The sequence below is a fragment of the Poecilia formosa genome, unplaced genomic scaffold (genome assembly GCF_000485575.1).
Source record: "Poecilia formosa unplaced genomic scaffold, Poecilia_formosa-5.1.2 Scaffold52, whole genome shotgun sequence".
Taxonomy (NCBI): Eukaryota; Metazoa; Chordata; class Actinopteri; order Cyprinodontiformes; family Poeciliidae; genus Poecilia; species Poecilia formosa.
Genome location: NW_006799991.1, coordinates 2,525,745 through 2,551,683, shown reverse-complemented (window position 1 = coordinate 2,551,683; position 25,939 = coordinate 2,525,745). Strand labels below are relative to the sequence as shown.

The window sequence follows — 25,939 nt, the reverse complement described above, 5'->3', positions numbered from 1 at the left end:
TAAACATTCACATCTCATCATTAAATTCTTGTTTTCATCTCATGTTTGTTTATGCATGCTATACCCTATATCATATCAGCATAGGCTTTGTAATGCACCAAGTATTTTCCTTATGGTAACTAGCTTAATAGTGTTCAGTAGTGTATTTACTACGATATTATTATTTTTGCTTTTCTAAACAGCCAAAAATCATCAAAACTTTTTCTGTCATCAATACATGACAAGTAAAACCCACCAGTCTTGCTGTTCTGGATTAATATTTGAAATCGTGCCAGACTGCATGCTATGTAAAGAGATGAGAAAAGCTTTGTGATGCAACATGGACAAAGACTAACTGCATGTTACACAACAATTCAGAGTGAGATGAAATATTCAGAGGCACAACTTTCTGTGTTTCTCGACATTTTGGATCTCTTCTGCATCAAGCGTCTGTTTGGATTCCTTTTGCATGTGCAGTGGGAGAGACTTGTGGGAGGTATGAAAATGATATTGTGAAAACCTTTGGTTTACACATTGTTTTGGTAATAAATTGTTGTGACATTACTTCTTGCCTCCTCAGTATCCGATCTCCCACGTCAGATGTAACTGAGTCATTTCTTTCTGTTTCTGTTTGTCTTACAGAAAAGCACTGAGCTACATTTGATAAACCACATCTATGTTAGCCCAATTCAATCTCTTTAAATCACTTTTCTGAGCTGGAGGCACAACTGTACAACATTTTTTTTCTTTTTATTCAGAACTGCTCCGTAACTGCAGAGATAATTGTGCAAGTTGTCATGTTTCAAACAGACTTGTTTCAAGCTCATTAAATATATAAACAATTTATTTCCTTCCTGCTTACATCTCTTGTCTGCATTGGTTAATTTAAAGCAGAACCTGCCATTATAACGGGGAGCATTATGAAGGTTTTGACATTATAAGAAGGTTTTAGGTGGAAAAGTCAGACTCTGTTTTTAACTCAAAGCTGCCCTCTAGTGGCGCTTATCCAGATTTCCTAGCAACAAGAACATGTTCTCCACAAATGACTTGCTGTTTATAATGCGGCTGTGTTGACATCAGCATAATATTAGTGCTGTCCAAAAATAGATTCTGTTGATGTTATCTTTTTACTCCAAGATTTTCCCATTTAATTTTACATCACTGTTATAAAATAAGAGGAAAATCACCACTTAAATAGTCGTAGGAAATGAGTATTTGTGTTGCTATAGATTCAAAGAACATTACCATTGAGTTTAAAGAATGTGCCCTGGAGCAAAATCTTTGTTTCCCATATTTATATTTCCACAAATCCAATATTTGTTTAAATAATTTATAGACAATCAAAGCGATTTTTTTTTACATTGCAGATTTAATGCAGATTTAAATTCAGTCATTTACAGTAATATGACAAGAACAAGGTAATAATATTAGATAATTAAGTATATAAAATAAAAAAGCAAAAATTATCAACAACTGACCAAATTATTATACATAAAAAGTCAAGATATTCAAAATATTTTTTTTAACCAAAGGAGAGCAATAAACATGAAACATGAAACATTGGAAATCAACTTGAGACACCTTTAAAGGAGCAATCACTTCAAAATTTTGTGAGGAATCACTACTAATCTCCAGCTGGACAAAGAGTTAAGGAGCAGGTTACAGCAGGTTTAATGAGGCTCTGTTGAGTCAAATGACCTCTGCTGGCTTATTGATTATCATAGTGATCACAGAAGACGATGGGTTTCTGCCTCCTGCACAGGCTTCAGGATCACTTCTCTCCTGTAGGAAAAGTGAGTGAGCTTGATGGGTCTGTGGTTCATTCTTTCTCTGCGTTGCAACAGCCGATAAAGAGAAATGGTGAACTTAGTCAGCACCAGCGAGCAGGTGATCTCAACCACAAGCAGTGAGGTGTAGATCATCGTCCACATTTTGCAATCTTGAACTTTTCTATTGATGTGATGAACGTAGGACAGTTTTGGTTCTGGAATACAAGTATAGTTTACAAAAGGAGTTGATGTAGTAGGAGTCTCTGGTTGGGTTGTTGTTGGAAGGGTTGTCCGGAGTGTGGTCGTTGTGGGTTTTGCTGTCCTGGGTATAGATGTGGTCACTTTGGTGGTAGGTGTAAGTGTAGTTGTGGTTGGTAGAGTAGTCATCATGGTAGATTGTGTAGTTGTGAATGTGGTGGTTGTCATGAGTGTTGTTGTTGTTATAGTAGTTGTTTGTTTAGTTGTTAAAGGTGTAGTTGTTGTCAGGGCAGTTGTAAGGGTGGTGGTGGGTGCAGTTGTCGTAGTGGTAGGGGTAGTTGTTGTGGGTGTAGTTGTTGAGGTGGGGGTTGTGGTTGGAGTGGTTGTCATCATGGTTGTTGTGATCATTGTTGTGGTCGTTGGAACTGTTGTCGTGGCGATAGTCGTGGGGCTCGTTGTCATGACTGTACTCTCAGTTGTCGTTGATGTAGTTGTTGGTACTGTGGTGGAAGTAGGAGTAGTTGCTGGCATCGTAGTTGTGGTTGTTGTTGTGGGTGTGGTGGTGGGTAAAGTGGTGGTGGTTGGCTGTGTTGTTGTGGGTGTGGTGGTTGGTAAAGTGGTGGTGGATGTTGTAGTGCGCAGTGTGGTGGTAGTGAGAGTGGTTGTCGGTTTTGTTGTTTGGACTGTTGTTGGTATAGTGGTCGGTAAGGTGGTGGTAGTGGGTGGGAGAGTGGGGCAAACTAACTGATCCTCGTTTAACAATGTGATTTCCTGTCCTTTCAGATGTTCTGGATACTCACAGTGCACCTTCGGTGTGAGCTTATCGGCATTGGTTTTTATCCAGTGATAAAAATCTATCAGATTGCAGTCACATTGCCATGGATTGTTACTAAGGTCGAGTTTTTTGAGTTTAGTCAAAGAGTCAAAAACATCCCCAGAAAGTGTCTGAAGGTCATTGTTGGCTAGCTTGATTGTGGTCAAATATTCAAGATTTTCAAATAGTTGTGCATCCAATGAATTTATCATGTTGCCTTGGACGTTAATCTCAGTGAGCTTCTCAGGTCCTTCAAAGTAATCAGGAGACAAGTTCACAAAATGATTTTTGGAGAGATCCAGCTTCTTAACTTTCTTCAAGGAGCTGAAGATTCCCTTAGGAAGCGTGCTGAGATTGTTTTGTTGGAGGCTCAGTTCAGTCAGTTTAGGCATTTCACCAAAAAGAACCGACGGCAGGCTGGTCAGTTGATTATTTCTTAGGGTCAACAATTTAACCTTAGGGAAGCCAACAAAATATTCTTCAGGCAAACTGGTCAGAAGATTACTGTCCAAAATCAATTTAATAAGCTTTCCTTTATGTGGAAATAAATTTGGAGAAAGCGCACTGATCCTGTTTCCTTGCAGACTTATTTCCTCTAAGTTTGGTAACTCCATGAAGAGATCCTCAGGAATGGTGGTGAGCTGATTTTCATATAGCCGTATAGCAGTCAGGTTTTTCAGCTTTGAGAACCAGCTTGTGGATACTGAAGTAAGATTGTTTTTACCCAAATTGAGCTTGTTAAGATTGACAAGCTCGTCAAATGTCTGGTCTTCAATGAACTCAATTTCATTTCCATGTAGCTGTAGTTCTACCAAGTTTGTTAGACCATCAAACAAACCTTTCTCAAGTCGAACAAGCTTGTTAAACTTCAGAGTAATTGTCTCCAGATTGCTGTTGTCTTTAAACAAACCTACAGGCACTGACCTCAACGGATTAGTGGATATCTCAACACTTTTGAGCTTTACCAAACCATCAAAGGCTCCAAGCTCGATAGTATTTGTTTCTGTCTCCATAAACTCCACCTTCTCAAGCTCTGGACTTCCAGCAAAAGCTCCACTGGGTATTGTATGAATCCGGCTGTTCACAAAGAAGACCTCTGTCACACCAGGTCTCACAGTGCGGGGGATTTCTGTTGCAGACACGCCATAGACTTCCTGATTGTCTTGTTGACCGGGTTGAGTAACGGAAAAGTCAACCAGTAAAGATAAAAGGAAAATGATGATCCCTCCAGTCAACATTCTTGACATTCTACAAAAAATGAAGAGGAAAATATTATAATTCCTAATTTATTAACTAATTAATAAATTAGTTAATAAATTAACTAATTTATTAACTAATTAATTAACTAATTAATAAATTAGTAGAGTTCTCGTTCTCATTAAAATATTTTTTGTCAACATTACAATAAATATAATTAGCATGTTGAAGTTTGGAATTATAGTAAGTTGGCTGATTTTAATCTTTAGTCCGTGTGGTAGGTTGGTGTTAAATAAGTAAGAACAAAGACAGAATAAAAAAAAAAAAACAGATGTAATAAATAACATGTATATGAGACCATGATAACAATATAAACCACTGACCAAAAAATAAATCCCAAAATCTAATATTTACACATAAATAACAAATGCTTTTCTTACCTTAATACTTTTGCAACTGGGATGGACCCATAAGGAAACATATATGAGCGCAGTTTCATTTCTTATCTCAAAACACAGACATGTAGACCTTTAAATAAGTAAAGGCATGTGAGGCGGGGCGTAACAAACCTCTGGAGCCAGAGATAAGACCAGGGACAGCAGCTTGCTGCATCACTCTGTAGTACGGAGCCAGAAAAACTTACATTTAAGAGTCAATATGATTTGTTTAAAATAGTTTTGTTTTTGAAAGGAAACCAGACAGGCACCTCTGAAAAGATGGCTTAGTTATTGTTATATAATGTATTATGTACATTATATAACAATAATTTTTTAATTGAAATAATTTTTCAATTATTGCTGAAAAAGTCTTTATTCACATTCAGTCAAACCCCTTTCATAATTCCTACAAGCTTTTTGCGTGTTTCCAGTTTGCTTTTGTTCATCTGTATTCACTCTGACTGGATCATGGTCCATAAAAACCAAGTAGTTTGACAGGAAACAGGGTAATAAGAGAGGGGGAAGACATGCAGCAAATGTCACCAGGTCAGGAATCAAACCTGTGACCACAGCCACAAGGACTAAGGCCTCAATACATGCTTTGCCTCTGCACCACCAGAGCACCCCAGCAATGTAGTTTCTTAAACCTCTGTCACCCAGGGTTTGTCTGTATGCGTATTCTGAGCGAATGAGTAATGGAATTAAAACAAACAAATAAATGATCTAAAAAAATATATAAAATGCATATAATGATACCATTGTGCTTCCTGGATTTTGGCTAAATAAATTGTATTTCAGTAAAATGTAGTAAACATTCCACTACAACATGTGAATACCAAGCCTAAAAAAAGCATTCAATCCTAAAAAGCATTTGGGATTTGTGGGCATTTATGTTTTGAGAAGATGCAGCTATTCTTTTATTCTGGTTCTTTTCTCAAAATAGCTGCAGGAAGCACAACTTTAAACACTGACAAGCTCTTACTATCTAAATGTTATCTACAGCTTTCTGATTGTTGTCTTTGACTCCCTCCGCAGAGAGTTGATGGTCATACGGCTCAACATCCGTTTGTTTTGCCTGGTCTTTGCATGCAATGCAATGCAGTCTGGTAAATTTAGGTTTTAAAATGGGAAGTTTTATTCCCTCCACTAGATGGCGTTGTTGTAGTTGGGTTTTTTAAAGAACAGCAATCTTCACTGATATGTGCCTTGCAGATAGAAATGAGTTACAAGATTGCTTGATTTCCCAAGTGTGCAACAGTTTACTTCTATCATGACAACATATTTTAATTTGAATTTTGGTTAGTAAAATCCAACTTAGTTTTAATCACAACTAAATCATCTTTTGTCATTTTAGTTTCAATCTAGTTTCACTCATCCAAATATTAATAAATGGTCTCATATCTTTGAGAGTAATATTGTCTTTGTTATGTTTGCCATAAATAGACACGGATTTACTTTCTGCTTTGAGCAAAATCTAAAATAGCCTCAAAGAAAATATCCACATTTTCATTCAGGAAAATATATTTTATTTAGTTTGTTTCTAAATAAAATTGTTTTGTCGAGATAAAAAAAAAAGGACTCATGATGGTCACTAAAAAGTTTTGTCAACAAAATGAACATTGTAACGCGCAAAGCTTTCTTTCAGTCAAACTTATTTATAAGATTTTCTTTCATGTTTTCTGAGATAATATTTATACATCAGCCATGTTGTTAATATGAATATCTATAGTAATAAAAACATAAAGCAGTCTATTATTAAGAACAAAAGTTGTCAATTTATTCAGAACACAGAGACATTTTGCATTAAAACTGTTATAGTGGAGTCAAATACACACTGCATTACCCTTATGCCACAAAAGATAAACTGCTTACTAACTGGATTGTTATTTATAGAGAAATCAGTATCAAACTGTCATGGTTATTGCCAGATACACACAAAGGTTTCACACAAAGGTGTTGGTTTGTCACAACATTATATGGTCCTTCACTTTACAGCTAGTGAATGAGATGTTCATGTCACATAACAGAAGACAAATACTGACTGAAAGTGTGGCCTTTGAGGATCTACAATCAACTGTTTCCCTTCGTTTTAAAAGTCTCTGATTGTGATCAAGTCTACAGCACTGAATTCCGACTCATTTGGCTTATATTTTCATTTCCTCTCCTGTTTCTCTTCCAGCAAACGCAGCCAATGATGACTGAACAGATAATGACAGTGGACACCACTGCAAGTGCAATAAGAATAAGTGAAATATTATCAGTCTGTCCACCTCCCCCTTGTCCTCCGTTGGTCTCATTCTTTTGCTCTGATGTTGGTGTGGTCAATACCTCAGCTGACGTTGAGCTTTGTTTGGGGAGATCTGTATGGGGTCTTGTCCTCTCAGTTGAGGCCGATACGGGGTCTTTAGAAGGGCTGACAGGCAAGAGATCCTCATCTGCAAGCATTGCTATTATCTCACCCTGCAGATTAAAAGGAGTCTCACACACCACAAGGGTTTGGTTGACCTTGGATGGGTACAGTTTGAGCCAGTTCCTCAGAGGCAAAATATTCTTGTCACACCTCCAGGGGTTCTGCTGTAAAAGGACATTCTTTGCTTTAGCAAGTGAATCTAGATTGTGCTGGGGCAAGTTAGGAAGCGAGTTGTTCCGCAGGTCTATCTCTCCCAGGTCGTTCAGGTCCTTCAGAAAATCCAGTGGAAGGGAGGTGATGAAATTGTGCTCCAAAGATATGTTGACCAGTCTGGGCAGTTCTTCAAAAGTTCTGGCTTGAAGGCTTGTGAGTCGATTGGAGTGCAGGGAGACCTCCCCGAGTTGTGTCAAACCTCTAAAGGCGCCTTCAGACACATAGCTGATCTGGTTGCGACTGAGAACCAGAAGACGTAACTGAGTCAGGTTCCTGAATGTGTCATCGTCCACACGGCTTAGTTTGTTGTCATACAACCACAGCTCCTGCAGGACCATTGGCCCAAAGATCCCTGGACCCAGACTATTCAGCATGTTTTCATACAGGGAAATTTGGGAGAGGAGAGGCAAATTACAAAAGATCCCCTGTGGTAGAGACATCAGTCTGTTGTGGGAGATAAACAGTTTCTGTAGCTTCGGAGTCTTTGACAACAGCATAGGGTCAAGATAAGTAATTAGATTGTCCTGGAGACTCAGTTCATTCAGTTCAACAAGATCATCCAGAAGGTCAGCTGGAAGCTCCGTCAGAAGGTTTTTGTTAAGGCGCAGGATTTTTAGTTCAGAAAGACCCTTGAATGTGCCACTGAATAGTTGAGTTACATTGTTTGAAGTAAGTGATAAGAACTTCAGCTTTTTTAGGGCATTAAAGCTTTCCTCTGGTACATAAATGAAGCGGTTCTTGCTTATGTCCAGTTGTGTTAGCTCTGTTAACTGGGAGAACCACCTTGGCCGGATTGCAAAGAGCTTGTTGGTTTTCAGAACCAAAGCCTCAAGCTTCTGTAGCTTTTCAAACAATGTTTCAGGGAGATCCTGTAGTTCAGTTTCCGTTATTGCGATTAAATTTATATTTAATGAAGAGTTGAATGTGCCAGGGTGTATCGCTCTCAAAACAGTTTTTGCAATCAAAAACTGCTTAAGAGAAGAGGAAAAATCAGTGAGATCTTCATGTTTCAGAGAATGAAATGTGCAACCAGTGAGGCTGATCTGGGTGGTAGATGAGGGCACATGTGTGGGGAAGTCAGAGAGGCCTTGGCAAATGATGCTTCTTTCATGACATTGACATCCAGGTATACAAGATGAAGCAGCAGCACCGAGAGAGCAGAAAAACAGCAGCAAAGAAGTTACCACATCCATTTTGGTCCTACAACAGAAGAAGAAGAAATGTTATAGAAATAGTAAAAAATAAGTAATTTATCAGATATTTTATTTTAAGTGTTTCTATGCTATCAATACTTTTGCACAAAAAAAATCTCCTTAGTATTGCGTTAACAGGAGCCTCAATCATAAGACTTTCGTTGGATTCATATTTGTATTTTTTCGTTTGTTTGCTAGTTTTGTTTGGGAAATTTCAAACCATCTCTGTAACATTCGGAGCCCTCTAGGGAACATGGGAAATTTTATTTTCTTTTGCGTTCAATTCATTGCATTCCCTAGCAATACTTTTGCGTTATCTCACAAAACTTTTGCGTTCCCTCACAATAGGTTTTGCATTCTCTTGCAATAATGTACTGATCGGTTCATGCGGCATCACTGAATACTGTAAGTCTTTCTTACGGTGGCCATTGTACTTTCTGCTATTATATAAGGTTTTTGTAACGTTTTTCCATGTATGTTAATATCTCATTGTGAAATATCTGATGTTTTATATCTTTTTCTTGAGAAAAAGATAGAAATTCACATATTCACAAATTTACATAAGTAGGAAAGAAAGAAAGAAAGAGAAAGAAAGAAAGAAAGAAAGAAAGAAAGAAAGAAAGAAAGAAAGAAAGAAACAATGCATCCAAACTATTTGGACTATTTCTGAGGTATTATCGCGGGACAATCAGTCATCTGACAGTTTTGATTGTGTCTCTTTTGTGTTTGTCTGAGTAGCTTAAAGGGATGTTTTCAGTGCAGTTTCATCTCAACCGTATACAAACAGACATAAACATGCAGTGAATAAATCAATATTTAATCAGTTTTTTGCACCACAAAGTTGAGAATAAACACGTTTTCACTGAGACTCTTTATATGTGTATATATTAGAAATTTTAAATTGACATTTGTGACTGTAAACAAAATAGACCAACAAATATTGCAGTAAGCGTATTGTGAGGGAACGCAAGACTTATTGCGAGGGAATGCAAAAGTTTTGAGAGGTAATGCAAAAGAAAAATAGTCCCCATGTGAGAGAGCTCCACACCATACAATGCTTCCCAAAAACAAGAAAGAAAAAATCAGTAGAGGTATGAAAAGTCGCAAAATTTGGTGACACAGCTAAAAAGTTGTCAATAGTACATTGTCTCTCTCTGATGATTAAACTAGTCATGTCACAGAGTCCCTCCACCGATGAAAGAAGTCCTTTAGTACAGATATATTGATACAATAATTGAATAGGATTGCTGTGTAAGTCTGTTAAATCCACTCTCAGTATGCTTTAAAACATTACAGCTACATTACATTTTAGCATTCTTTTATTCTAAAAAACAGGATGCTCAGTGTTTACTTAATGTTAATTGATGTACCTTGGGTTTGAGAAAGTCGCCTAATTTATAGGTTAGAATGTCCAGTATATTTTGTAGTATTTGAAATCAAGCTGACTGACTTTGCTTTGCAAGTTCCCAACCCAACCTTTTGCTTCTTAAGTGCTAACTTGAAAATCCTACTTTACTCAACTCTCACAGATATGACAAAAATCAGACACGTGCAGATTTTGAGCACCTGCCCCTTTTGCTCCTTGCCCCCAAGTGCCCTTTTGGTCTAATTATTTTATTTTTATTTTTATTTTTTGTATTATTACTTTCTAAGCCCTCTTCTGACACATAGTAACATGTACTAAAATTATTATTATTATTATTATTATTTTTTTTTTTTACAACATAATAAATCTTTTGTTGAGTGGGTTCACATAAAAACACTCAACTGAATCAGTGGTGTATTTTAAAAGAAATTATCTTTTTTTTTTGGTTTTGTTCCTGTTTTTGTTTTGTTTGAGAAAGGAGCACCTAATGAAGCTTTACACTGAAAGTTATGAGTTCTCTCTCTCATATTTCATGGTTTTGTCACAAAAAAAACCTAACAAAATAAAAAACGTTTTCGGTAAAATGTTACATTTGAAAAATAAAAAAAATCACACTACAAGATATATTTTTTTATAAGGGAAACTTGAACTAAACTAATTTACTAAAGAAATATTCTCTTGAAAACTTTGCACTTTGCTCTCCTCCATGGGAACGAAAGTTATGGAGTCCGTCTTGAACTGCTCTGGATTGTTTTTAATGCCACCACGGGATCCTATAAATCAACACCATAACACAGAAAACATACCTACAGATTAGTAATTGTGTGTGCAGCCTCCTCAGCGGTTGTTTTATGCCAGACGGAAACATTAGCATGAATTGATCCAGTGTTGCCAGTGGGTAGGATCACTGCCTGCCAACACTGTTGACCCAATTGACTGCTAAATCACAATGCTTAGAGGGCTTTTGGAAACATAACAATTTCAAACAACATGTTACAATGGCTATTTATCTTTTTTGAAATGATCAAAAATATTTTTTCAATAGAATCGTGAAGATTGTTTTGAATAGTACATCTCTAAATGTTTTCTTTGTTTGTCACCATTAAAGATAATCTGTAGTTGACCGAGTTCTCCCCTGTTTGTTATGCCACTGGTAAGTTTAGTATAATGTCCTACTTCCTTGCACAAATCCGTCTGTGGCTTGAGGCAAGGAAACGTGAGCCATTTCTTAGTGGTTGAGGCACTTTGGGAAGCCGCTACTTCCTCTCAAAGGAACAAACTCTCCAAAAAGGCTCTAATGAGGTCAGTTGCCGAGGCAGCACATTTCTTTTTCCTTCTTAAAACCCCCTATTGAGAAACTGCCTGCAAATCTTCAGTGAAGGGTGGTGAGAGGGGCTGTGGCTACAAACAGACATGTGGCACACTTAGACCGGAGAACGGCCGAGTTACTGTGTGTTTTGTTAAGCTGAGCGGACCTGGAATCACACGTGGCTTGACTGCTCTACTTATGGTTGTTAAGGCTTTGGTTACCAGGTACAGACAGGTTGTGAAGGACACAGTTTTTTTTTTTGTTTTTTGTGTCCAAGATACAGAGAAACACATCACAAGCATCTTTGCATAATTGAATTTCTAAAAGGATTAGTATCTCTGCTCTTTCTCTTCTTTTTTTCTGTCTTTGTTTCTTTTGTCTTTCATTGTTTCTTTCTTTCTTGCTTGCTTTCTTCCTTTCTCTCTTTCTTTTTCTCTATAAAACAGGTTCTAAGAGACGCCCAACTACCTCAGTTTTAGGACGTTATGCCTGTTTCCAATTAAAGTTTGTGGTACATGCTCTGTTCATGCAGAGTAAACGACTTAATTATGATTCAAATGTTGCTGCTTGTTTAATGACATAATACATTTACTTGCATAGTCTTTACCAATTTCATTGTTAGGTCAAAAATGTCACAATTAAATAAACACATAGGATGTTAAATAGATGCACAATACTTTGTCCCATAACAATGGCAAATGTTTTGCTTCTGAATTGTAAAGATACAGTTTAGTCTTCATGGATTAGCTGAAAATCATCTCAAATTGTTATTTCCAGATGTAGTAAATTATTTATGTATTTAGTCAAGTATTGAGTTTTTTGTATATATATTCAAGACTAGGGGAAATAGGGGAACAGAGGGTGCAGCAGCACCCCCTTGTGGATGAAAGATGACACACATCTTAAGAGTTGGGAAACAAAAATCAGTAACCAGTGTTGAATATACTTAACTAGTAACATGAGTTGGAAATGAGAATTCATAAAAAAAAAAAGTATGGTTTATAATATTTGGTAGTATTTGAGACCATGAATAACTTCTCTTATTGTATGTGGCTTAGTGGAATATGTTACAATATAAAATCACAACTGAACCTTATGTAACAGTAGCTTATAGGGACACAAAGGTGCATAATTTTATCCAAGTGTATAACCAGCAGGAATACTGCTCTCATCATAGCAAGACAGAGAATCATAATGCTCCTCTTGTCAAAGTGTGGGCTGACCCATGTGTCTGTACTTATATACTCTGACTGGAAAACCCCAGATGGATCCACAGTCTGGTGTAATGGGCAAAGCATTTTCATTCCATTATAAAAGGCTCATGCTTGTCCCACAGCTGGCCAATAAAACAAAGTGTTTCTCAAAAAATCAAAACAGGCAAACTTTCAATCTAAATCTAGGAAAAGTATGTGGAAAACCAAATTGTTATCAATGAGGAAATAACAGGAACGAAAGCTAAACAAAACCAATGGGTTTATTTTTAACACAAAAACTTAGTTCTTGTGTCATTCATATTTGTTTCACATTTCTACATAATACAGAATCTCTTCTATGCTTGTTTATGATGAGCGCTCTAACAAACAGGACAAAGTGTTTTTGCAGAACTTACCCTCAGTCGTCCTTGTCGATCACTGAGCAGAGTGAACTGGTTGGGTTGTCTTTTATGCACAACACCCTTCCTTCCACTGCTTCATTAATCCTCTCAAAGTTTCCTTCTGAACTGTCACACTTTCACATTTTCCTGCCCTGCCCTGCCCTCTGGTTCCCTTAAATCAGCTATTTGGTTGTTTTCTCTCTCTCTCTCTCTCTCTCTCTCTCTCTCTTGCTCTCTCTCTCTCTCTAAGCCCTGGGAATTTTGAGGATTTCTCCGTCTCCCTGAAGCTCTACTGGGACTGTTCAGTGGCTCTGATGCCTCTTTGTAGCTTTTGAAAAGTAGAGGGGAACAAGCCCAACCCCACTGTTTTACTCCCTGTCTGAACTGATTTTGCTGCCCAAGCGTGGGTGTTGGAGGGGAGAGAGGTCTGCATTTCATTTTAGATTTATTTATGAGTGAGTGAGTGCATGCGTGCGTGGGTGTGTGTGTGTGTGTTTCTATAGCTTTGTGTTGTCAGTAAAGGAACCTTACAGGGAGGATGAAAGTTTTTGTCAAAAACAATGGGAGGAGGTTTTGTGTGTTTGTGCTGTGTGTGTTATTTTTAGGGTATATGTAACATCTGTTGCACATATCTTTGGTGTCCCTTTTCTGGTATGCTCATAAAACAGCTCTATGTATGGTGGCATGCAGCCGTACATACACTTCTTCTCATGTTCTCGCTTAACTTGTGCGGCAACAAAAAGCATAAAAAGTATATTTCTCTAAAAAACGTTTTATTATTTGTCATCCATGTACAAAATTATGTCTTGAAACCTTTCTCATTTTGTCACTATACTGTCTAAAAAAGAATGTAATACAAGGAACAATTAAAGAAATTTATCAAAGAAAAAAGTTTGTCTGCGTATTATTGATTACACAATGCATTTCTTTATTTTAAATGTACCGACAGGGCGTCTTCTGTTACTGTCACTGCTGTTTTCACCGTTCAAACTCGCATACAGGAAACCATTGGGGAACAGATAACATGGGTGGAGCTCACGTATGGACTGATGTGACTTCAAGACAGCAAACCCGATGTTGGACATGATTGTATCACTGTGACATTTTAGAACAAGGCAAACTAAAACATTGTTTTGTGAGACTATTGCTTTTACTGACTCCTTTGGTCATGTTGAGGTGGTTTTAGCGTCTAAAACACCTTCAGCTTTACTGAACCGGTATCTAGAAAGATCTGTCTCACGTATGTTTGTTTATTTTTTCAAAAAAGCAACTTGACTGGGAAGCACCAATCCCACTACAGTAACTGTCCTGACTGAGTGAGAAGCGAGTGCTTCCTAAACAGAGCAGTGATTCTCACGCAGTCAAACTGAACACAATCAGAGCAGAAAGGAGACCCATATTGGAAATGAATCACCCCTGTGCAAAGCTAAGACACGATATCAGTCAATGTTCACCATGCTCCCAAGTCCACCTATTAATTTGCATTGGGGCATTTCTGAAGTGAGGTAGTTTTACACCAGGCTGCTGTGACCGATAGAAAGACTTGACGGTTTCAGAACAAATACTGCAGAATTAAACAAATGTACACAAAAATGTCACAATTTGCACACTAATAAAAGGTAGCACACTTAACGAGTTATTTATACAGTTTTTCTGTACACAAAAGTTCTTTTGGGGTTACTCTTTAAATAAAATGAATTAGTATTCCCAATCTCAATCAACAAACTCGATCAAGTTTTAACACAAACTCTAGGTCTGTGTTAAAACTTAAACATTTTTTAGCTTTTCTCTGAAGCACAAGGGTCAAAGGGCAACTGCTTAGTTTCTCGACCGGCTCTGGAAGGAAGGTCCTTGGTTCAACTCCTGTCATGGGTCTGCATGGGTGGAGTTGTATATTCTCACCATTCAGAGCCAGCATACTGCAGCAGAGATGTTTTGATTTGGAAAAATGTTACTAACTCAGGCCATGGTACCAGGTCCAAACCTCAAAAACGTCTGCACTTTGCAAGTCATTTTAAAACTATATTATCAACCTTTTTTAAAATTTGATTCAAGTTTATCTGGATGATACCATATTTCATTTGTGAATCCTTGAGGTTAATTGCTTACTCTCAGTGTCTAGTCTAGTCATTTTCTAGTCTTTCTACGTGAATTGTTATTAGAGATCATTTGAAGAAATCTGTAAACTATGCCTGTGTTGTTAAGATGTTGCATACCTGGTAAAAACAAAAATAAAAAAATGTTGCAACTATCAAATTCAGGGTTGAAATATATAAATGAACTAGTTTTTACAAGATGAAACATAACATAAAAACAATTTGAATCTTATTTCATCGTCATTATTTAATAATGACAAAACAGAAAAGTTTGAGACAATTATGTCTTCCCCCAAAACTTACATAAATGCTTTAAAATCCTAGAATTAAAAGGTAGTGATTTCACTTTTACTATTTATGTGGAGTAAAATGTTTGGCAAAAATACCCAAATTTAACAGTTAACTTCTGTGCTAAAGTGAAGCTCGGATGATTTAAGGGAGTAGCTAGACACCAAGGAATTGTGTTTACTTTTGAGAGTCTGTCAAAACAGCAGGTTCCTGTAAGCTCATCAAAAGTAAATCCTCTTCTTATCTCAAAGACAGCAATCAACAGTTTTTCTCATAGCTCTTCCATAGTTTCCACAGAGTCAGATGTTGGTCAGATCTGCAGCTTCCTGTTCCCTTGCTCACCAATTTTCGCAGTGTTGGTCAATGTGCTGGCGCCCACTGTTGTGTGAGCTCAGCGTACTGGAAAGGCCTAATCACCCGTTGTCATAGCAATGAACTCGGTCCCGTTTGCCAATTTATCCTCTTTTGTTTGCTTTATGCTTTAAATTCTCATCGCTTCCCATGGAATTTGCAGCATGTGTTGGCTCTCTCTGTGGATTAAATTAGTCTGAATCTTGTTTGTCGATTTAACAGATGAACTTTTCTGTTACATCACACCAGAAGAATGAGTCTAAATATAGTTACTGGTGAGCTAAAAATATAACCTTCAGTTTAATAAGTTTTGGTCATATAATTCTAAAAGTTGACTGAAACAGCTTCAAATGTCTTTTTTTTGTTTTAAGATGCTCCTGAGCTGTTCCCAGACACAGAGTGCTTGGGTTGGGTGTGGTTTTCTGTAAGTTGTTGTGGTTTTATCTTGTGAAATTACAGTGAGGCTGTTTTGTAAAAGAAAAATGTGTCATCTGAAAAACTCACTGACTATTGTGAGATCTGGATCACCGTTCAATCTGTTTCCTGTTTTGACATCTACTACAAAAGACTGGGTAACTTTCCTTAACTTTATCACCCAAACTGTGATAAAGTTAAGGTGAAAAATGACAGATGTTTTGGGTGAAAGCGTAAGCAGTGTTATTCCTTACTTCTATTGACATTAATTTATTGGTGCAGTGTTGGCAGTGTTCTTTGGTTTTCTACAAACTAAATGTTAGGACTTACAGGAAATAGAAACAGATAACAGATGTGGAAGACAGAGGTAATTAGAGGTGGGAGAGACATGAATTATATCATGATGAAGCCTAAATGAAGGAATGCAGGAAATTCAGCTAAAGGAAATGCAGCTAAAGTTCAAAACAAAGATTTGTGTTTTCTGATCTGAAGATATAGTTAAAAGTGACTTTACTAAAGACTAACTATCTACTTACTTCCACTTCACTGTATTTCTGTAGCAGCAGCTCAGCATGCACCACAACAAGCATCTTCACAGATGTTCAAATAATAGTTGAAATTGTTCAAATGACAACTAAAAAAAGACAAAGCTGACTAGAATATTTTTATTATTTGTCTTCATTGCATGAAACCAAAACCTGCATTTGAAATAAGTAATACTTTTTCACATCAAGTACAGCAGTTACCTTTACATTCAGTTCCACTGTTATATTTAAGTTATATTTTTATTTTAATGTTGCCACCTCCCTAAAATAATGGACACTTTTGTTCCCAGAGACTGAGTACTGAGTAAAAAAAAAATGACTTAGGCCATTATTTTAGGAAGGTGACAATATGCTTTCATCAATGTAATTGTACTTTTACATTACCAAACAGTTGCAACATTTTCATTGGTACTGACACTCTCCAAAGACAGTTGTTCACATATGTCATCAGCCACTGGGGGGAACAAATCCCCATTTAATAGTTCTTTATTCTTTTATAGATTCATTTCTGGATATAATATATTGCAGTAATTTTGTTCTGATTCAAAGGCTATGAAGACTTGTCCATCAAGTTTGCTTTATAATATCTTTTGCATGTAATAGATGTAACATAAAAGCTGATTACTGAAAATTGAAAAGTGCACACATTTCAAACTGTCAAAATAACAAGTGGAAGGAGAAAAAAAAATACCATTAAACGTCCAGGATATTTATTTTTTCTTACAACACGTATGTTTTTCTTATATGGTTTGTAAAGCCGTTTTTACTCTTCAAAAAGCAAACAAAACGTTTGTAACATTTTAAAGCCACATTAGCGAAAAAGACAACATACTATAGTAGCCATTAGGAAAAAAAAATGCTTGTGGAAAAGAAGTGTTTATCTTCAAGCGTGCACCAAGTCTGATAGCATGGTGTCCTCCTCATTTTGTGCACACTCAGCACTTATCTTGTCCATGGCTGTGCCGAGATGATGCATGCCATACATGGCAGCGAGAATGAGCACTAAACCCACGACTAAAAGAAGGACATAACAAAACATTATGGATCCAACCGAAGTCGAACCGGATGGCAGAAACCACACATACACCCAGCGTTTGTGGATGTTGTGGTGAACATACTCAGGCCCCTGTTCAACCACCAATATCTCATGAAAAACAGGTGAGACAATGGGAATTACATCAGCCTGAATGGAGTTTGAGGTATAAACCATCGCTGAGTATGTTGTGGTTTCTGAGGTGGTTGATTCCGTAGTTGGAGTGACAGAAGTGGAATATGTTGTTTGGGTGGGTTCATATGAGACAGTTTGTGTCAGAAATAAACTTTCCGTTCTTTTCTCATCACAAAAGCTGAATTCGTCATCAGGCAGCCTGTGGAGACCTCGCAGCAACTTATAAAATGGACTGTGACATATCACATCATCTTTGTCAAGAACAATGTTATCATTCTTTCTGATCCACCTTAAAAATTCTCTTATAGCACAATCACATCTCCAGGGGTTGTCACTCAGGGTAACAGCTGTTAAGGCTGTATTTGACAAGAAAATATCTCCAGGAAGTGTATTTAGTCTGTTGCTTCTCAAATCGATGGTAACAAGTGATGTGAGGTCCTGAAAAATGTTCTCTGGTAGGGTCCTCAATTTGTTTTGGTTGAGGAGGAGTATTTGCAGTGTGGTTAGCTTGGAAAAAAGGTTGGGAGGAAGATCCCGAAGACTGTTGTTTCTCAGGGAGAGCTTTACAAGGTTGGGAAGACAGCAGAAGAGATCTGGTGGTAAGTACCTCAACTTCTCATTTACATGCAAGTTCAACTCCAGCAGTCCCGACATGTTGGCAAACAGGTTTCCAGGAACCGTGATGAGGTTTGTTTCATACAAATAAAACTGTGTAATGTACGGCATGTGGCCCATCAGTTCGTCTGGCAAAGATAGCAGCGGATTGCTGTAAATTGTAAGTTTTTTAAGTTTTGGCATGTTGTAGAAGCTCTTGTGTGGGACACCCTTCAGCTGGTTGTAGGATAGGGTGAGCTCTGTCATTTTCTCCAGTGACCAAAAAATGCCAGGTGGAAGTCTTTTGATCTGGTTGTGATGGAGATTCAGAACAATGAGGCTCTTGAGCCGATCAAAAATCCCCGGTTCCAACACTTCCAACTCATTGTAGTATATCCTGAGTCGCTGAAGTTTAGTCAGGGTGTGGAAAATTGTTGGCGATAGTTTCTTTATGTTGTTCCTGCCAAGGTTGAGAAGAAGGAGGTTGCTTAGTCCGTCAAACATGTCTGGAGGAAGATCTCTAATCTTATTGCGGCTCAGATCCAGAACCAGCAACCCGCCCAGGCCCTCAAACATATCAGGACCAATGATCTCAAGCTGGTTTCCATCTAAGTAAATCTCCTCGACCACAGAGAGAGGACTGAACACCCGAGCAGGAAGAGTAGACAGATCATTGTTTGTCAGCTTGATGGACTTGAGCTGAGGAGCTGCATGAAAGCCCAAGGGATGGATGGTGTGAAGGTGGCTGTTGGTCAGCCCAAGGCGCAACAGGAGAGTCTTATTTTCCAGACTCTTCTCACTGAGGACACTCATATTGCCCTTGTCAAGCAGCAGAGTGTATGTATCGACAGTCAGCTGCTGCAGCAAATCTCTGCCATCACGGTCACTGCACAAAAAGTGACCATGAGATTGGCACAAACAGCCTCTAGGGCAAAACGTGTTGCAATCAAAGAGAGGCAGAGTGAAGAGGGCAAGTATCATCCACAGCGTACCTGTGTAATTAAAATAAAAAGTACAAGTTTTCATTCACAAACTGGCAGGTTAGCTTTGATAGAGATTCAGAAATTACCCTGTGTTGAATATATAAATCATTTTTTAGAGAGGAGCAGCATGATGAGCATTTAAGATTTTTAGACAGCAATTACTACGGATCAAAACTTGACTCAGAGGTGAAAAGCAGAAGAAGAGAGGAAGTTTTAACTAACCCTTGACGCAGGACTCCATCACGGTCCGGTGGTTGCTGTGCTCTGAGCCGCTCTGCTGTCTAACTGAGATGTGCTCTCACTGCCTGTCAAAGCTTCCGACCTTCTTCTTCACCAACATGTCAGCCCAGAAAGACATCACGTCATTAACGTTGATAAACACAGACAGGCACACGCAAGGTTAACTGTGGTGACCTGAAAAAATGCCTGATGCTTATGTCCTCATTAATACCATGAACATACTCTAACAATTGATTTATCGTGTATATTTTTGGTTTTAGGAAGTCTTAATGTTTTGACATTGTTTCCACATTTTGAGCCTCCTATATATAAATTAAATAAGACGCTGGTTCTTTATTTCCTGATGTGGACTTATCTTGCAAGCAGCTTTCTCTGCATCCTTTTTATGAACTGAGCCGGAATAGATAATTCTGTTTTTCCTTGAAAAAAAAAACAACAACAGAAAAACAAAAGAGAAAACTCCTTCCGGAGACAGAGCTGAAGTGACAGGGCTGATGGCTGCCAGCCGTTGATACCAAACGGCAAGAGAACAGTGGAAACGAAGCATGAATTCACATACTGGTGGTATTTATGAGTGATTTGCAGTTGTGATAGAGTTACTGTGAAATGCCACATGTCTCCTTTCTCTGATGGCTACATCATTGTCATTGTCTTCTCCATAAGTTTTCAATGGATGTGATATTTTAAACTAGCATTAATTTAAAATTGCTCTCCTTTGATTATAAATTAATTTCACTGTGTTCATATTTAACAGGGCTTGAAAACCAAAAATAAAAGAAGTGAAAGACATTGCTTGTTGTGTTGTATTAAGAAAAGTCTTATAAATGTTTGCGGTATTTGATTAAACTTCTGAAAGATATGAAATTTATTCCAACCATCTGTCCTTTGTACAGTTTTTTTTTAAATAGTTCTGTTCAGATTAATAGGATTGTGTTTTAAAAAGTGGGTAAAGCTTTAAAATATTTTAATAACTTTTATTTCCATCCATGAAAATTCATGCATGGATTTTCATGCATGAAACATAAATTCAAATTCAAAATGTATCAGGTTTGTGGAAGGTAAATAATAATAAACACTTTAAACAAGAACTGTGTGACTTAGTGGTGCATTTAAAACTGAAAATACATTTTTTAATAGTTTTGCATGTGAATAAAATGTGTTTAAACAAGCACAGCTGACCCAAAAATAACTACCTTACTCAATGTGCCATGATCCTGTCTCACTGCTCTTGAACTTTTGAAAATGACTTTTCGATGTAGCAATTTACTGGTTCAGATTAATCAGTGGTAAGATCCGATTTGTTTTTATAGTTTCTTTTTCTTTTCTTTTTTTTGATGAACAAAAGGATTTTCTTAACGGACTTTGCAATTTATTTTTTTCAGAAATTTTAAAACAAACAAAAAAGTAAAGATACACATTACATTTTATTTACACAATAAAACAAACAATGGTTCCTTTCTAAATACAGTGAAAAGTGAGGCGATTGGTAGTTAGGTTGATAAAAACTTAGACCAGTTTCTGCCACAAGAGGGCAACAAAAACGATTAAATTTAAATGTGGTAAAGATCATCTATCCACTCGACAATGTTTCAACAATGTTTTTGCTATATAATAAAATTCCTGTTGGGTAACATGTAAAGCAACATCACTCAGAGGTTTCATGACAGCATCTAGGGGGATATGAAATGTACATCACTATATTGCTGGAATAAATACAGTTTGTTCAAATTATTGGTGTTTGCAGGTTTTAAGGCTATGCTGAGCAGTGCAGCAAGTTTTCCTGGCGGTTCTTTTCCCCTTTTGTCTTCGTCAGACACAGTACTTCCAAAAACAAGCTGTGGGTAACAGAACATACAGACAGAATAAATTAGTTTCACAATAGCTATTAAGCATTCCTACATTTTGACTGGTTGTAATTTAACTTACGTTCTCCACGCTTTGTTGTTACGGATTTGTCCTCGGCTACATTAGCAGAAATCTTCCTCTCCAGCTCCAGGTCTTCCCACACTGTACGCAGCTATAAGTACACACCGGACCTATTAAAACTGTTGTTGTTGTTGTTGTTGTTATCTATTTTATCATTATTAAAATCTGTGTTTAGTTGGTGCCGCATGTGTACTTTGAAAATGTAGGCTATGTTCTTGACACATTTTATCAAAGCAAGTCAAATAAACCTCATTAATGAAGTACCACTCATATACAAGGAAATTCACATTTTTATGGGAGAAAATAAATAAAAACAGCTAATTAAAATGACATTACAAAACAAATACATCAAAGAATAAGATAGTGCAACATCTTAATAAGAGCCCCCAACATCCCAGATAAAAAGAGAACGGTCTTACCTCCTCAAGATCAGCTAATTTATTACCCAGCCTCATACCTGCAAAAGTGGGAACAGTTATTTTTAGATTATTATGTACATTTTTAAAATTGATTTCAGAAGTAATGTGTATGTTTAGGAACTTAACCTACCCAGTGGGCCGTCTTTTTCACCACTAGCCAAGGTTTTGTGAAACAGCAATGCAATAATCTTGCTCTGAATGTCTGGGTCGTCTTTCAGGTTAAAAACATGGTTCCCTGAACATACAAAGCAAATGAAAATCACACTTTAAGCAAAAACAAATATTTTGTTCAACCCCATAAAGGATCACAGCATTTCCATTTTTTTGCACACTCACCAGAGGTAAATATGCTCCTCCCCTCCACACTGATCACTCCTTGCAGTAACAGCAAACCAAGGAGTCCCAGAGAGCAGTTTGTGACTGTGACTCTGTCCATGGCACTCGGTGAATGGTTCTCAATGAACTCCTGCACTATGAGCCGCTTCACACAACTCAAGGGGTCCTTTCCTTTGGATCCATTCTGCCAGTAAACATTTATATGTCTTTAAGCTGAGAGGAGGAGCCAGTTGGCTCCTTGAGTCTTAAATCAACAAGTAGTCGCTTTGGACTTCGTCAAAAGCCCACAATCTCATAGAGACCGTGAAGCGTTTGAATGAAATACGGTGCTGTGACGTTGCAGTTGCAGGGCAGTAACCCTTCATCACTCTGACATGGCCAAATCAAAGTGATAGGAAGTTATCAATCAGCAGCTTGGTTATGAGAGACCCTTGTCAAATGTTCTTGGCACCTGCACGTGCTTTTCTTTTACCGTAATTGCTTCCTTAAATAGCAACATGGGAGTGTGTTGGTCTGGTGAAGAGAGGTAAGTGAATTGGTTCAGTCTGTTGGAGTGCCACAGGAAGAGATGAGATCTTCAATCTTCAGGACTGATTCAAGGCAGAAGGAGCATCCATCACTGGGATCGTGTCAACATCTGATGGGTCTCAGGAGTCTTCCCTGCATGTTAAGGAAGTAAAGTTGCCCATATCTGCCTACGGAGCAGAAACTGTGCAGGTGTGATATGGGAAATCACCTGCAAAAATTGTATGGTGATAAACTCGAGTCTTCAGTTTAAGCCATAAAGCTGAAGTCATTTAGTCGTTAAATACTCCTCACTGCTGTCAAGATATACTAGTATGTGACAAGAAAGAATGGTAGATGAGAGTAATTTCAGGTAATTTAAATTAAAACTACAGTAAACCTGATTGCAATTAATAGTTTAATAATTTAATCCTTTTAACATATTATTTAGTGTTAGAATAAACTCTACATAGGGTTAGCACAATTTTTTTACTACTGATTCCTCTTCAATGCCAGAAAACCACCTTTGTTCCCCTTGTAGTTAAGTGAGTCCCTTCTCTCTAAAGTATACAAAAATGCTTCTTTAATTTCTAATGATGAAAATTGATGTGACTTGAGAATTAAAGCGCTATATGAATTATATTTGCAACCTGAATTGCAAACACATTTTTGAAGCTTAAATTATTATTATTATTTTCATTTTTGGGACTATTAGAGCCACACTCCTATGTATTTTTTATTAACCTAGTAAACTCAAACAGGTTTTTTTTTTTTAAACTATTATGCATGGTCCCCCAAAATGTATGTTGCCATATATAGTCTGATTCACACAGTCCCAAAACAGGATTGTTAGGATGATTGTTTCCTAAATTGCCCTTAGGTATGTGTGTGTGTGTGTGTGTCTGCACTCATAACGTAGGTGTGAGTGCAGACACACCTATGTTGTGTAGGTGTGAGTGGGTGTAAGCATCATTGTTTGTCCTCTTTGTCTGTATGTTGTTTTGCGAGGGACGAGTGATCTGTACAGAAGGTAGGTCTCATCCAGTGGCTGCTTTAGATAGGCAACACCCATCCATTGGACAAACAATGGATGGATGAGCAGACTAGAGTAACCAAAAAATGTTCTCAACTAATAAGTGTAGAGTTAAGTGGGGACATGTGCCTATTCAAAGCACTTTGAATTGCCTTGTTGCTGAAAATGTGCTATATAAATAAAATTACCTTACCTTACCTTACCTTACCTTACTACCGTATCTGATAATGGTACATTGGGCGAGCGGTAGAGTACACCCTGGAGAAACACAGACACATAACCACCTACATACACACATTCACACCCAAGGGCAATTTAGAGAGACCATTTAATCCAAGTCATGTTTTTGGCATGTGGGAGGAAGCCAGATACTCAGAGAGAACTCACACGCAAACTCCACGCAGTTCATATCAGGCCAAGATATGAACAAATAAGGATCTTCTTGATGCAAGGCAACATGCCAACATCCAGTCCATGTAACCATTTCTATAAAAACATAGTTTTTTTGCAATATATATTATATCTTTAAAGCATAAAATTAAAAAAGTAAAAGTAGGGGTTTTTTGTTGTTATTTTTGGTTTGTTCTTCATGTGAAAAACTTTGAATTACCTTGATGTTGAAAATGTTCTATATACATACAATTAACTTACCTGTGTGTAAGAACAATACAATTCTTCCACTGACAATGTGTACTGTTTAATGCATACTAATTTGACTACCAAATGGCACAGTAGGCTCTTTGTCAACTTCTGGGTATTGCTGATGAATGGACGTATTCTTTTCTTGCCTTCCTGGATTATATAATCCTGATCTATCACATACACTAATTATGCATATTGAGGTTTGTGCTTGTAAGGTAAAAATGTGTGGAAAAAAATATTAGGGTTAAGCACAATGTTCTGTCCCTTTCAGAGGAGTGATAGAGTTTGGGGAAATGTATTGGATGGTAAATAAAACTTTAAGTGTTAAGGTGCGGACTCTTAGTACGGGCTGTAGAAATATGTTGGTTGGTAAATGGACTGCAGCTTCCCCATTAAACTGCTTTAATTATGTATGACCAGCAGGTTGACTCGGTAAGCACTAGAGGGAGCAGTAACACATTAACTTAATTCCAAATATGCTGTGCTGTTGTGACGTCGCATTAGTTTGTGGGAAATGGCAGCTACAGAAATGAAAAGGCGTGATCATAAGCAATCTCGGGCGACTAGTCTCAAACAAGCAGGAGGATTTATTGTTTCTTTACGAACTTTTATTTTTATGATACCCCCACACAAAAGTGTCGCAAGCATTATCAGCTGGATCCCTGCTTTTTCACCAGTATTTCCTTAGAGACCGAAGATGCAGCTGGTGCAGCAATGAACAGTCACAGAACCTTCAAAGGCGATATTGTCAATGTAAACACATGTAGTCGGACTTATACCGGAAGTTGGTCAACTCGGACTTTCAAAATTAATTTAAACAACTAGATGCATCTTTTAGTGTTTGTGTTTTGTCCTATTTGTGTCATTCGGGTGAGGATTGTGCATTTAGAGTGATTGTAATTTGACCTACATTTATAAAAATGACAAGACTACAGAGCTGCAACACATATAGGAATAACTAAAGTCTATCTTATTGATTTTTGCATGCTTTAATTTTTCATGGCTATGGGTTATTTTGAATCTTGATGAAGGTTATTCTTATTGTGTCTGTTTCTGGACATTTGTGTAGCTATTTATGGGTTAGGGTGAAGCTGTGAATGAGTTCAGCGTGGTTCTCAGCCACATCACATGTCACTTTGTCCCTGAGCAAGAGACAGAACTCCCACATTTCCTCTTATTTGCTTATCTGTGTGTGACTGGAGAGAAACAGCTTTGAATTTATGGTATGCAGTACACACGCACAACAGTCTGTCAGTGTTCATGAGAAAGTGAAAAATACATTATACCGTGCTGATGGGATCTTTTGGGATTATTTTTAAAGTAAATGTGTGAAATTTTTAATTTCCTTTTATCTGTTCATTTATTTTATGTTTTGTGATTGTGTTTGTTATTTTTTGCCTGTTTAGCTTTTTCTGTCAATTTTTTTTTTCTTATCATAGAGTGTATTATATATATCACAGTTTGGTCAAGTGTGTCACTCTCATTGTTTATCATCTTAGTGGTTGATTTCTTTTGTTCTTCCATAATATCTCAAAGTGCTCCATCCACATTTAAGTCTTATTTTTTCTGTTTTCATAATATTGTACTAGAATCAGTGTAAACATATAATTATGATTTCATGAAAAATGATCAATTATAACTTAATAACCATATTAATGATGATGGCATTAAGAACAAAGATAAGCACTTTAATATAGTCCTATAAGCTAAGATTTATCTTATTTGTGAACTTGGTCAGTGATATGTGAGGCCAGTTGTTGACCAATCAGTCAGTCAATCAATTTATTCGATTGAGCAAATTTCATCATTAATTCACAAACACATTTACTTACAATATTTACACAACTGAAAAAGGGAGCAGGAAGAAGAAAAAGTTTCGTAATTACCATACTCATTGGTGCAAAAACAAATCTATCGGACA

General features: G+C 37.3%; 3 protein-coding genes across 3 annotated transcripts; all 3 read right to left on the bottom strand.

Annotated features, from left to right (window-relative positions):
- Positions 1–551: 551 nt before the first annotated feature.
- lrrc15 (leucine rich repeat containing 15) lies at positions 552–12,703 on the bottom strand. Its single transcript, XM_007552781.2, has 4 exons — positions 12,495–12,703; positions 6,513–8,217; positions 4,398–4,459; positions 552–4,008 (listed from the first exon to the last, which is right to left on the bottom strand). Exons 2-4 carry the CDS (start codon positions 8,208–8,210, stop codon positions 1,707–1,709), a joined length of 4,062 nt encoding a protein of 1,353 aa, XP_007552843.2. The 5' UTR covers positions 8,211–8,217; positions 12,495–12,703; the 3' UTR covers positions 552–1,706.
- A 3,575-nt stretch (positions 12,704–16,278) lies between these two features.
- LOC103138565 (platelet glycoprotein V) lies at positions 16,279–19,563 on the bottom strand. The gene is made up of 2 exons (XM_016671841.1): positions 19,141–19,563; positions 16,279–18,927 (listed from the first exon to the last, which is right to left on the bottom strand). Exons 1-2 carry the CDS (start codon positions 19,157–19,159, stop codon positions 17,057–17,059), a joined length of 1,890 nt encoding a protein of 629 aa, XP_016527327.1. The 5' UTR covers positions 19,160–19,563; the 3' UTR covers positions 16,279–17,056.
- A 983-nt stretch (positions 19,564–20,546) lies between these two features.
- Positions 20,547–22,456, bottom strand: uts2d (urotensin 2 domain containing). Its single transcript, XM_007552780.2, has 5 exons — positions 21,840–22,456; positions 21,634–21,738; positions 21,504–21,541; positions 21,085–21,175; positions 20,547–20,993 (listed from the first exon to the last, which is right to left on the bottom strand). Exons 1-5 carry the CDS (start codon positions 21,937–21,939, stop codon positions 20,968–20,970), a joined length of 360 nt encoding a protein of 119 aa, XP_007552842.1. The 5' UTR covers positions 21,940–22,456; the 3' UTR covers positions 20,547–20,967.
- Positions 22,457–25,939: the final 3,483 nt, after the last annotated feature.

Bases quoted from the DNA above. Each gene is read 5' to 3' on its own strand.
- lrrc15 (XM_007552781.2), bottom strand. From the start codon at position 8,210: ATGGATGTGGTAACTTCTTTGCTGCTGTTTTTCTGCTCTCTCGGTGCT. The intron at 4,460-6,512 runs TAGACTTGATCA...GTTTTGAGATAA, and splicing joins TGAGTCGGAATTCAGTGCTG to GAAATGAAACTGCGCTCATA. The intron at 4,009-4,397 runs GTAAGAAAAGCA...CATTTTTTGTAG, and splicing joins CCAGTTGCAAAAGTATTAAG to AATGTCAAGAATGTTGACTG.
- uts2d (XM_007552780.2), bottom strand. From the start codon at position 21,939: ATGGACAGAGTCACAGTCACAAACTGCTCTCTGGGACTCCTTGGTTTG. The intron at 21,739-21,839 runs GTGAGTGTGCAA...TTGTATGTTCAG, and splicing joins GAGGAGCATATTTACCTCTG to GGAACCATGTTTTTAACCTG. The intron at 21,542-21,633 runs GTAGGTTAAGTT...CCACTTTTGCAG, and splicing joins TGAAAAAGACGGCCCACTGG to GTATGAGGCTGGGTAATAAA.